This window comes from Stigmatopora argus, chromosome 10 (genome assembly GCF_051989625.1).
Source record: "Stigmatopora argus isolate UIUO_Sarg chromosome 10, RoL_Sarg_1.0, whole genome shotgun sequence".
In the NCBI taxonomy this organism is placed as follows: Eukaryota; Metazoa; Chordata; class Actinopteri; order Syngnathiformes; family Syngnathidae; genus Stigmatopora; species Stigmatopora argus.
Window position 1 is genome coordinate 8,487,499 of NC_135396.1, and position 12,138 is coordinate 8,499,636.

Below are 12,138 nucleotides of genomic sequence, written 5' to 3' on the forward strand. Positions count from 1 at the left end.
GGAGAACAGTGTCTTTAGGGCAGACTTTTTTTTTCCACCAATGACCCAATTTGAAGAATGCGAGACGTCTCCTCTGTCTCCCGCAGTGTGTTCACTTGAGTGAGAGCTGTTACCACAAGACGTGGCATGAGGCGAAAAGAGCTGAGGGGGAAGAAAATTGAGGTCTAGCATTGTGTGCGAGCCTACTAGTATATGCTCAGCTTTTTATTTTGGTAGGAAAACATACTTAACATATTCCCCCGAGCAGTCGGTTTGTGACGTAAGCACCTCACTTGAGTCAGAGGGGTAACAATCAGGTAAAATGGGCTTTAAGTTCAGGGAGTAAAAATGCTTTAGAAGCATCCCGCTTATTCCTCAGTAACCATTTGTGCATAAGAAGAAAAGTGGAAGAAGAATCAGAAGGGTTTGAAACCAGTATGAGGAGCCGTGATCTTGCCTAGTTTGTCTTCTAAACCTTCTCTTTTCATCTACCCACTTCAAATTAGAAAAGTGGTTTTGGTCTAACCTTACCCATTCCAATTTGATAAAATTATTTTTTTTATTATGAGTAAACCATTAGTAATGTGTTGTTCAATGATGTGAAAAATAATGGGCAAGACCACCCACTGCACCCCGGCACGCAATACACAAAAAGACATGCCAGAATATGCAATTGCACAACCTTTTCTAAACAATATACATACACAAAAAAAATCAACTAATTACCTAATATGGGCACCACGTGGTTCAAATAAATAAAATAGCAGCTCATATTCAATAAAAACAGAGAGGTTAAGTGTAAAAAAAGTACCAAGGTGAACATTAAACTAGCCCTTGGACAGTGAAATAATTCAAATGGGCAACAACTTTATTTGTTGACTTGTGAATTTCCAAATGCGCGTTCACACAGACCAAAAAGTCGTAATGTCTCAAGCAAACGGTCAGTAATATCATACCACAGAGCACCCTTCAAGCCCAGATGTCGGCTCGGAGCATCCTTCCATAGCACCCTGAATGCTCAAGCAACTCGCTGCGTGGCCGCTTTTAAAACGGCCCTCCGGAATCTGCACTTAGACCTGCTCGCCAAAAGGAACATTTCCCCTACAGAGATCAATATAGCGTCACATTAGCCAGCTAATGTACAACAGGGAGGCAAAGCGGGAGCAGAATTACCTGCGTAAATTGCTGCTCCATATTAATCATGCCTCTGATTTGTGAGCGTGCCTAACAGATGAGTGCAGCTCCCGCTCCCCGCTAAATGTCACACGGGCTGCGTGCGACGGCGGGGAACCGCTGCAGAGATGCACAGAGCTGGTGGTGTAATAACTACTTGATTTTATTCAAATGGCATTTAAGGTTACGTGTATAAATCCACAGAGCTTGGATGTCTTTGCTTTATATGTCTTGGTTTATGAAACAAAACCTGTCCACCATTCTATACTAGAGTAAGGAGTTGACAACTTAACATAAAATGAAGATTATTGATGAAAATTGGAGTTTTCCAACTGTATCTGATGGACATTTGAGGGCAAATGGTCAAGCTGCACATATAACAACTAATATAACAAGTATTTACTCTCTGTGAAAACATTCTAATAACTGATGAGGTGGCCCCTCCTTTTTACTCATGATGGTCCTTCTTAATAGTGACATATTCGGTCAGAGGGGAGAAGGATGGCAAGTGTGACCACGGTGCTACAAGCAGAAAATGCAATTAAGGAAAACGATCAGGAAATTAAGGTTAAGTGGGGGTGTTGTGTGTGTGTGCGAATTGGCCCTTTAATGTGTCCTTGCACTGAACGAGTCCAGACATATACTTTGTTATTTGCTGTTGATGCACACCTGTCTTAACGTCCTAATGGCATGTACACAAATAGCTGTGTGTCTGAAGTGCCAGGCCACTCATTAACTCATTAGCTTCCATTGACGGCGGTTGACGTCAAATCCATTTGACCTGGGAAGTCTTAGTGTGATCATTCACTTACAAAATAATTGCCATTCTGGCAAATTACTCTAGGGGTGACACGGTCATCTAGGCTCGGCGAGAATCCAGCAGAAGGCAACAAATACTCTTATTAGTGTTTAAAATTGTTGGGAAAAAATACTGATTTTAAATTGAGGGCTTCCTTGTGTGTTCATTTCACCCATGCTTCACTATCACTGCTTTGCTTGGATGTTTTTGGAGCTTTCAATGTCATTTTTATTTTATAACCGCATTTCCAACTTTTCCGGTGTGACGTTTGTAGTATTGTAACTAAGAATTCTTTTTAAATTATCAACTTCTTTAACCCACTTTTCCCCACCTGCCTGTTTTCTACACTCCTTCCTGACATTTTACGTACTGTCATGTCCTAAATACATGTTAAAATGACACACTATTATTAGATATTTATTTTAAATATTGATTTCACCAATGCAACATCTTGTTAATTATGCAACAGCTAATTTCAGTGCAGCAGGTAAAGAGCAAGGTTCAGGCGTGCCATAATGTGATCAGATAAAGTAGCACGCTGTAATTTATCATGAGTATTCTCTCCACATTATATGTTGGGCCGAAACAAACATTTTCAAATTTATTCCCCATGCTTATTTACTTGCCAGTTTCTTTGAAGCCTGTCAATATAAGGCAAAATTGGTAAATAAAAATCATGAGAGAGATCTGACCCATTTTTCTTTATCCCTATAATGTTATATTTTTCATACAAGTACATTTTTTACATTTAATTTGCTAATGGATCTTAAGTTATTAAGAATTTAACAAGCCACAGTTGAGCTTTTTTGCCTGCTTTCATTTGGATTCAAATGTTACTATAGTAGGAATGCTTTTAGCTCTGTATATTAATTTAACATGGAGAGAGCATATGGTTAACATACCATTAACTCAAAATACACCATTTTCTGCTTTATTTTCAAACTGGACCTAAATGAAATCACGCTTGTGATAAGTTCAATTCTTTTATACTGGTTGTTCAAATACCCTGTGTAGACAGGATATAACGCGACATGATGTACAAAGCACGTTTGGGCTTTGACTGTGATTTTCCTACATCCCCCATCGACTTTGGAGTCATTGGATTATTTGATGCCGTATAGGCAGATTAGAAAACTCATCCTGTGAGTTCTCTCTGATCAAGGCCCAGTGGAAATCTAAAATCAGATCACTCCTCTTGTTAATTACCATTTCCAGCGCAATAAAGCCTCGGCGTCACCCTCCGAGCGGCCGAGCGGAGGCTATGTAGCTGGTTCGTCGGGTGCTGCCACTCCAGTTAAATCAGTGGAGCGCCACCCTAATGGTTTATAAATATCTCCTTGAAAGACACCAGGCGGCTTGTTGTGGCATAACATTGCAGACCTATTTAAGTTGCCACTTTGCCTTTCATTGCCTGCCCAAATGTTGGTGAGGGAAGGCAATTTGGGAATGATCGACAGCTGGGATGAAGAAACAGCTGGCAATGGCTGGTTCGAGTCTGACTGACCAACTCAGCATCCAAAGTTACTGGCAGTAGTGAAGAAGAATATAACCCCTGCTCTAATTGCCCATTTTAAAGTCCTATATATGTATCGTTACACCTTATGAGTCAATCACTTGAAGCTGTTTACTTTTAATGTCTGTCTGTTTCTCCACTTATGTTAGGAAATCAGTTTCCACTAGCCCGTTGAGTCTTGACAAGGTGTTTCTCTCTCATTCTCATTTTCTGAACCGCTCTATCCTCATTAGGATCGCGGGGGGGTGCTAGAGCCAATTCCCTGAATCGGTGGCCAGTCGATCGCAGGACATTGATTTGTATGTATTTTATTTAAAATTATGGAAGGGCAAAAATATTTGCTACTAGTGAGCAGACATTTTGGTGAGTACCCGAAAATACTAATTTTGAGCCCTGAATTTGATTTTTTGTCTTCTGCTTATGTAATGGTGCATCGCATGCATTGCGTGCTGTGCCAACCCCCGTCTAGATGCCTTCTAGAGACTAAAGAGGCTAGCAGCTATGCTGCTGCTTTCCTGCGTGGGTTCGAGTCCTGACCCGGTGGAGGGTGACGGATTGCATCCCCGGTGGCAGGCCGGTTACACATATGCTGAATACTAGCAAACTGCTAAAATGTTATGTAGACACCCAATTTAACATTATTCTGTGAAAAAAAATACTTCCTATTACTGAGTGACGTTCAGTAGTTTTTTCTTTGTTTACATGTGCATTAAATCAATGACTGCCAATGAAGGTGGTAAACATTCAATGCATTTAAAAGTGCTATCTTAGTTCAAATTGATAGGGTGTCTGTTTCCATCAATGGCAGAAATTGAGTTAAGCAATGTATTTTTCATATCTTTCATTTGAAAGTAGTAATACTTAATAGATTGACCTGCTGACAACAGATGACCTGACACTGACAAACACATATTCGATTCTCAAACTTGCACATTCTCGCAAAGTTAGGCTACAATAGCAGTCTTTGTTTTCCCATATAAACACCTACATCCCCAGTGTGTGCTATTTGCATGTGATCAAAGCATCAGCCCACTTTCCCCATGCTTTTCTGCAAACCCAACACACTCTCTGCTACCCGCCTCCCCCAGAAGAACCCCCCTCTGACACCCCCCCAAGATTCTCCCTATTCCCCATTTGTATTTCTTGTGTTTCATGTTTGCATCAGCTCTGCGGGCATTGTGTTAAATGTGTTTGCTTGTCAAAAGGCGCCAAGAGACACGCCAGGCATCAGGCGTCACAAAAGCGACACACACACACACAGAAACAAGCGTTACATACCATGGCTGCAGTTTCTGCATCATCCCGCTTGTAAATAAAGATTGGACAAAAAAGGTGAAGGACAAAGAAAGAGGACAGGCCTATGTAGTCAATTCCAGAGTGAATAATGTGATTATAACGAGGAGCGGGTGATGAAGATGGAGGTAGTAATGTCTCAAATGACTTCACATTCCTGCGCTATAAATAGTTCGTGTAAATAGTTGCACTAGAGTTATACAGAATTAATGCTTTATGACAAAAATTCTGCTGTGTTTCTTCTGTTAGTTGCTGTGTCCCAATTACTTGCTCGCTTATTCATTAACCCTGGGAAAATAAATGCCAACCTTAAATCATATCTGATTTCCCTAATCATGAATAACGGTATTGATCATACATAGATGACAAACTTGTATAACAGTAAACTGATTTTTTTTTAACTGCTATCAATAAAAAACAAATAAAGCAATGTGCCCTATAGTTAAAATGACACTAAATGATTTTATTAGTTATTAAATTAATGTTGCTTTGCAGTACTTGCAGTAAACATTTAGTAGTGTCAACCTTCCTCAGATTCAATTATATAGTACTGTATAGTATCTTGCCTAAAATGATGCAATTTATTGTTTTATATATGGAGCATTTGATATGAATCCCAGCTGTGACAGTGGATCTAATCCTGTTCATGATGATGACTATAAATGTGCATATATATATATATATATATATATATATATATATATATGTTTATATCCTTGTGTGTGTGTGTGTGTGAGGGTGCAAGGAGAATCAATTTAAAACACAATCAAAAGTTAAGAGGGATTAAAGCCAGTGTGCCGAGATAGTTGAAAATAGCTGCAGAGATTATACTAATGTAATCCAATTTAAAAGCGCCTTCCCCAAATATTTATTATTGAGGTGCCATCTGTTTTGAAGCCTGTAGGGTTAGTCCAACACGCCATTTAACACCAAGAGAGCTATTTTGTTGTCCTACATTTCTCCACTTTCCTTCCTGTTTGTCAAAAACCTCCAGAAGAAACGGTTCTTCTTTTGTTCTTCTCGGAAAATGTGGAAATTTTAAGGTCACCCCAATTTCTGGGCTGCTTTGGTGAAAGATTATAACAAGGGGATAGAAATCCGGGGCTTGAATAATGTATTATCCCTTTGTTTGCTATGTGTGACGTTGCATTTACGAGGTCATCCGAAGAAAGAGTTGGAACTTCTGTGGCATCCTTTCCTACATTAAAAAATGGGAGCTAGAGTTTCTTGACACATTGAAGAGTATTGGCTGCCATTGATGACATTACATGTCAACTCCATTTTGACTGGGAGGGTTGACAGTGTTCATTCATATTGAGGTAAATGTCATAACTAGAGATGTAGAGATGGACGTATAGTAAGTCTTGCTTTGAGTATCAGTTGAAGAGTTGGCTCCGAGGAGAGGAAGTGACATGAGAGGGTGAAGCGGAGGAGGAGGTTTGGAAGCAGCCGAGATTACTGCATGAGATAGAGTAGGGCCGCTTAAAGAGGATCACTTTATCTTCACACAGGACTTTACATGGCTCCCTCAGGGCTTTTGACTGAGCCACACACTTTTTATCCTCCTCTTGAGCGCATACATATACACACACACACACAGAGTGAGCTAAATACACACATGACACAATGACATACCTGTTTTGGGGGGGATCTAAAAAAGCCCATACTCTCTTGATGTGCATTTTACTGCCATTTATCTGATCCTATCTGTTACTGTTTTAATGATGATGTGATCTAATCTCCTCGTTAGCCCCCCCTGTGGTATCATAGGAATGTGCTGCCTCCTTTGGACAATATGTGGTACTACTTCAGGCTATAATTTGTGTTCAATAATGTTTAATAAAAGTTCAATTAAAACAATTACACACCGGTTAAAATATCAATAGTGGTATTTGTGTGTGAGGAGTGCATACATACATATAAGTATATATTTAATATTTTATGTAACAGTTGAGAACAAAAATATGAATATTTATCTTTATGCTAATTAAAATGTTCATTCTGATTCACAACCTATATACGTTGACACTACTTGCACAAAACTATGAAATTCTTTTGTATAAAAATATGCAGTCATGTCTGTTTCTTTCATATTTCATTGTAGTATGTCAATATTCGAACATTTCTACTCCAAACAATTGTTTACAGGAAAGTAAAACATACATTAAGTGTAATTTGCCCTTTTGGGTGAAGTGGAATTGAGGACGATATTTAAAAGAGGTTGCATAGACTGGCGACATTTATTAGCAGATTGCTCTCGAGCTGCAATCTTGGAGCATCTCTGTCTGCTCTCGTCCCAGATGGAGACAGCCATGGATTAAATCAAGATTTTCCTCCGTTTCATAAACAAGTGAATGACACACTAAACCTGCTCAATGAAGCAGACACCAGAGTATTATCCTTTGCCCTTTATCTTCATCATCATAACACCATCCGCCATCAGTCCACCTGATCATCCTCCCCGATTTGTGTGCACCATGTTGATTATTCAGGATGAAATTTCAGACGACCTCATTCGGAAAACCTTTATTTTTTTATTTGTATTTTGTCGGTACATAATATTACAGCAGAACCGAGGTTGTTTATTGGTTTGAACTAGGTGGAGCTGGAAATGAAATTGGATTGCTAACAGGATTTATAAAAAAGAAAAAAAAAAGGTTGAATACAGGGGGGGAAACGGCAGCTTATGTATCAGTGCCATTGACCACAGCAGGTGTCCAATCTATTGGAATTGGGAGGAGGGGCAGCGATCATTCGATCGTCTATTGCCTTCACGTAGCCATTTTCACAGAAGGAGAACAAAAAGAAAATCATGACACCAAACTGAAACGCTCAACCAGCAAAAATAACATTTTCTACCTGATATATATATATTTTTTAGCTTCACTTGCCACTTACCCTGGCAAGGTTCACGGGGGTGCTGGAGGATATTTCAGTTGACATCAAGCATAGGGAAAATTTATACATCTTACCTGAAATGTTGATAATGTTTATCACCTGACAAAGTGATTTTATTTGACATATATTTAGGTCTATATGTAACAGAGTAGGACAAAAATATTTGTGAAAAGCGATGTTTTTTTTTGCAATGTGTTTTATTTTGATCCCTCTTCTAAAGTGCAATGCAAAAAAATGTTAAGGCTTTTACTGATTAAACTAAATTTGTATAAAGGAGCGATAAATAGAAAAACAAGGGATTAGTAGTAGTGCATTTTTGGTGTTTTTGTTAGTTTTGTGCACAGATGGCAGAGATTCAGTTAGTTATCATAGTTATCTATTTCAGGTAACCAAAATAGTTTTTTCAATTCTACTTTTTGTTCAAAATAACCTCCGTTCATAGGCAGGTCTTTCCTACATCATGCTTTGTTGTTATGACAACAATCCAGGAAGTAGGACTCTTCCTAAACAGGCCATTCCAAGATAGCCTGACGTGTGATGAGATCATGAGAAGCAATGTGATTAGCTCATGTTAATATTTTGTGAATCGAGTATGACGGTGTGTATGTGTGTGTGTGTAGTTCCCTTACATCATATCCATGGCTCGTTGAGCTCTTTCCCTCACGTGAGGTGAGAGGATTGAGCTCCGGATTGTTCGGGGATTAGTCAACAGGATTTAGCAGATTGAGAAATTAAGGAAGAAGAGCGCCACTGAGGCAGAGGTCACTTTGCCCTCAGGGACAGCACAGAAACAATAATAGCAAGTCACTGCAAGTAAACTTTTTTCAGGTCAAAATAACAACTTGTCCAGAATGTGCACATCCTCACTCGGCCCAGCCCAGCCAGCTCCAATCTCCTAATTCCCCCGCCCCTGCACATGCAAGGGAAAGGCAGAACAGGAAAGACGTTCCTGCCTGAACAGATGTAGACGCTCCAGCTGTTCATCTGTGGCTCACAATGCTCTCCTGGTCTTGATTGACCATTTTCCCTTGAGTGCTAACCTCGTCAAAGATTTCCGGCGGAATTGATTTTTTTCCTGTATTTTTTTCCTCTGGGTCGCTTTTCGATCCCTAAAATTCCAAACTGGAGACGCACTCTGACTCCGACTGCTGGGATCAGCTGATCCAGCTCCAGCTGTCTGGTTCTGGTGACTGGGCACCCTGTGAGTTGCTCCATCCATCTCGTTATTCTATATGACAATAAAGTGTTTTGGTTATATGGAAGTGCACATATGCTAAATTTGAATTGAAAAGAAACAGCAGCAAAATGAATAAATTTGAGTACAAACTACAAATTTCCTTACTATGATTTTCATTCTTATAAATGCGCTCACATTTTGAGAAATCTTTCTCTTGTCTTGTGATTTTTTTTTACACAATTTTTCTTCAGTTCTCTAATTAACATAACTCTAATAAAATTGATTCCCAAATCTAAAAGGCATAAAACTAACATGCTTTGAATTAAGTTGAATCAAATGACTGTTGCAAATTCACTTTGGCTAATTTCTGAATGTCGTGACCTTAAACTATGCCAGTTTGTAGTGTAAATGTATTAAAGGAAAATTAGAAAAAAGAAATAATGAAATACTCCAATTAATCACAATTTGGAGACACCAAAGTAAAGCATCACTCGGACAGCTTGAAAATTGATGTGGCCGATATGTCAAAATAATAATAGTAGTAACATCATTGTTTACATATAAATTTGCAAACACGTGCCGTAATTTTAAACCCATTCAATGTCCCTTAAATCCTTTAGAGCATGCAACTGTTTTTGTTAATTACAAAAAAAAACTCATTTTGGCTTATGTTGGCCACACTATGAATAATAAAGAACATATGTCTATTATAAATCAATATTACTATATTTTCATTTTTTAAATATTTATCTTCCGAATGCGCCCTGCGATTGGCTGGCCAAAAATTCAGAGTGTCTCCCACCCAGTGCTTTTAATTGTGAGGGTAAGCAGTAAATGAATGAATGAATATACTAAGAAAAAATTAACAAAATATGAATCAAAAACAAAATTAATCAAGCTAATACGGAAAAAAACTGAAACAAACTCTGGCCATGTTATATATAATTACAGTATTCCCATGCGTGCCCTATTGTGGGTTATGGTAAGTATCTGAAAGGGCAAGCTATATTTATACACATACCGGTAATATATGTTTGTGCCCCAATAACAGGTGACAGCAACAAGGTGGAAATCCCACGGGAGGAGATGGAGGTGGTGAAGGGCCAGATGGTGGTGCTCCACGCCTGGTACAGCCCCAACTCGGACATTTCCAAAAACACTGTTGTTTGGCACTTTACCGGGAATGAGTCCAAACAGGTGAGAAGGCTGACAAAGAAAACAATACTATTGTGTCATTGTGTCATATGACCGAATGCTGACCTCCACTTGACAATGGTGATCAACTTTAGTCGGATTAAAGAAGAGATGAGTGGTATCTACTGTAGGAATAATGTGATACTTTTGGAACAGGAGAGCGAGCATTCATTGGCTGCTGTTGAAGCCATTTGAACTGGGATTGGACAGTTCTCATGGATTGGACATCTGTCGACGCCAATCAAAGCAAATAAGTTAACGGGAAAAAAAGAGAATAAATGATGATGCCAGCACCTCATACATCTGTGATGAAAATGTATTTTTATTTTAATTATTGTTCAAATGCAGTAAACAGTAATACAGGCATTATGTGTGTTTGATTCTTGAATTTTTCATATTAATTCCTATCTCAAATCTGTGACATTAGGCTTTATTTTTTTTAATGATTTCGTTTCCAGTTCACACTTGATAAATTCAATGATCACAGTCAAAATGAGTCAGTCTGTTAATGGCAGTGCAGGAGTTTAATCATAATATAGACTTTTCAGGTTTGCTTTTTTATTATTGATTATTATTTAGCCCTCGTCTATAAAATCAAGTAGGAGTATAACTTGCACTTTCTATCTCGTCTTTGGGTGTCACAGGTCTTGCCCTGGTAGAGATTACTCTTGCAACATGTTTGACGACCTGTTCATACGGGAAGCAAGCAAACCTACCGACATATTTCATCTCCCCTGTACATATTAGCGAAGAGTATGTGCGTATATGTGCGTGAGTCTTGGTATGATTAATATAATCTAAACAGTTTCAGTGTCTGATGCCTGGCAGCTTATCTCGCACAGAAATCAGAAAAGTCGCCGCTTGCCATCTGCACACATCAGGATTATCTTTATAACGGACGCCCATTTCTGTTTATATGCTTAATCTGCAGCACCAAATATGCCCCACGGCCAATGTAATTAGAATATCAAGTTATCATATGCGCTATGTAATTCACTTCACTAATTACCACAGGTGGTTAGTATCACGCTTCAGTCACTCCATTACTTTTACAAAATTGGAGACATTAGGGTTGTATAACAGGTTTTGGAAAGTTAACTCTTACATGAGTACACCTTTTTTCAAAGGTGATCAACTTCAGCTCTGGGGAGATGGGCTACGGCCAGAACGACTTCAGCAAGCGTGCAGGATTCAGCGCTGCCATGCCCTCCACCAACCTCTCCATCTTTATCAACAATACACAAGAGTCCGACTCGGGGCGCTATGTGTGTGATGTCATCATACCCGGAGGCGCTGGCATTTCTGGACAAATGCACCTTAATGTGAAAGGTGACACATCCCCAACATCACCATAGAAATCGTTCACTTAATTCAACATCACTTGACAAGCACCTAAAAAATTCCTCATTTCGCAAGGTGGATCCTTTAACATCGTCCACGGTGACATCTTTTCTTCCCAGTCCCACCATCGCCTCCAGTGTGCACCATGACGGGTGAGCCCGTCGTCAATGGCAATGTGACACTGAGTTGCAAGTCCGCTCATGGAAAGCCTGTTCCTCAGTACAAGTGGACCAAGACTGCTCCCATGCAGGAAGTCTTTTTCTCCCCCATGCAGAGTGAGTACTCATTAAGCATCATTTAATTAGCAAACGGATATGGATGTCACGCAAGTATTAGGACAAAATGGCTTATCAGTCTTCAAAAATGCAATTGTGGGATTATGTCGAATCTTAACTGAAAAAAAAAGTCTATATATACATTTGTCCAAATCGCAACCTTGTGAGTGACAACTGGTTTTCACCAAAAAGGTCACTTTCCCCCAAAACCGACCAACGTGACGATGATTCATCCTCTCACCCGCGCTCCATGATCTGTAAAAAAATTGTCGTGGGGTTTAAAAATGCTGCGCAGCCATTGGTCGGACAATTGTTTGGCAGTTAGAATGAGAAGATAACAGTGTAGGACTGTTTTGTTTTATTCTATTAATATTTTGTGAACGTTTGGTGAGTATCCAGAGTGACTACAAGCCTGATTTAAGAGGATCATATGTGGAAAGGACTGGCTAGACAGTGGCTTGTAAATAATATAAACATACTGACGGAAGAGGATAGA

The 12,138-nt window shown here is 39.2% G+C and overlaps 1 protein-coding gene across 3 annotated transcripts in view; it reads left to right on the forward strand.

The window, feature by feature from the left end:
• The window catches only part of esamb (endothelial cell adhesion molecule b), a 33,368-nt gene that overhangs the window by 16,018 nt on the left and 5,212 nt on the right, over positions 1-12,138 (forward strand). For 2 of the 3 annotated variants that reach the window (XM_077611421.1, XM_077611422.1), the window contains exons 2-4: positions 9,884-10,029; positions 11,154-11,355; positions 11,487-11,642. In XM_077611421.1, the coding sequence (XP_077467547.1) occupies positions 9,884-10,029; positions 11,154-11,355; positions 11,487-11,642 (504 nt within the window). Of the gene's footprint in view, positions 1-8,211; positions 8,857-9,883; positions 10,030-11,153; positions 11,356-11,486; positions 11,643-12,138 lie in introns of those variants that run through there. The other variant, XM_077611423.1, reaches the window with a different exon arrangement.